Source organism: Seriola lalandi, unplaced genomic scaffold (assembly GCF_002814215.2).
Source record: "Seriola lalandi dorsalis isolate HSWRI2012SDOR001 ecotype SW California unplaced genomic scaffold, Sedor1 jcf7180002054656, whole genome shotgun sequence".
NCBI lineage: Eukaryota > Metazoa > Chordata > Actinopteri > Carangiformes > Carangidae > Seriola > Seriola lalandi.
In genome coordinates, this window is record NW_019525209.1 from 18,785 (window position 1) to 19,622 (window position 838).

At 39.7% G+C, this 838-nt stretch overlaps 1 protein-coding gene across 1 annotated transcript in view; it reads right to left on the reverse strand.

Annotated features, from left to right (window-relative positions):
* The window catches only part of LOC111665619 (B-cell receptor CD22-like), a 30,696-nt gene that overhangs the window by 3,611 nt on the left and 26,247 nt on the right, over positions 1–838 (reverse strand). The window contains exons 12-14 of the mRNA XM_087177802.1: positions 696–836; positions 221–484; positions 5–47 (exon numbers count right to left, since the gene is read on the reverse strand). Of these exons, the coding sequence (XP_087033928.1) occupies positions 5–47; positions 221–484; positions 696–836 (448 nt within the window). The remainder of the gene's footprint in view (positions 1–4; positions 48–220; positions 485–695; positions 837–838) is intronic.

Sequence of the window (838 nt, forward strand, 5' to 3'; positions counted from 1 at the left end):
TATCTCACCAGAGGGACTCACTGACACAGAGAGAAGCTTTGGAGCATCTGGAACAACAAACATTAACAACATACTTTAACTGCAGAGCTACATGTTGTATTTTAATGAGTCACAGTTAATAGTTATGTGTAAGGCAACATGAGAAACATTATGGCTGGAAAACATAGTTCTGGTCACTAATCAGCTTTATATAGATTTTAAAATAAACTTACTCACTCACATTTTACATCAATAAAGACGTGTGCTGATCTCCTCCTCCCCATCTCATTCTCAGCTGTACAGTAATACTCTCCAGACTCAGAGGGCTGGATGGAGCTGAAGAAGAAGAGCTGTGGTTGTTGACTGGGAAGTTTACGGTCATTCTCCTTGTACCAGGTGTAATTAGCTGCTGGGTTAGCATCACTGCTACAGGTCAGATTCACTGAACTGCCCTCCACTATCTCACCAGAGGGACTCACTGACACAGAGAGAAGCTTTGGAGCATCTGGAGGAGGGAATATGAGGAGAAGTTAACATCAATATGAAAATGTGTTTTATTCTCATTTTAACTTTAAATCAAGGACGACTTTATAAAGTGGAAGTGAATATTATTTAGTCAATAGTTTATACAAAGGTTGCTCAAATATTAGACATAAACTGTGTAGTGGAAGGTTTAAGTTTAACATTGTATTAGTGACACTGTGGAGTAAACTCACACACTGGAGGGGAGCGGTGATCCTCACGTCCTTTAAGAGCACAGGAATAGCTGTTGTCATCATTAACAGAGACTCTAAAGGAAAATGTTTCCTCCTTCATTTTCAGTCCGTTCTTGTACCAGACATATGAAGGACGATCAGCT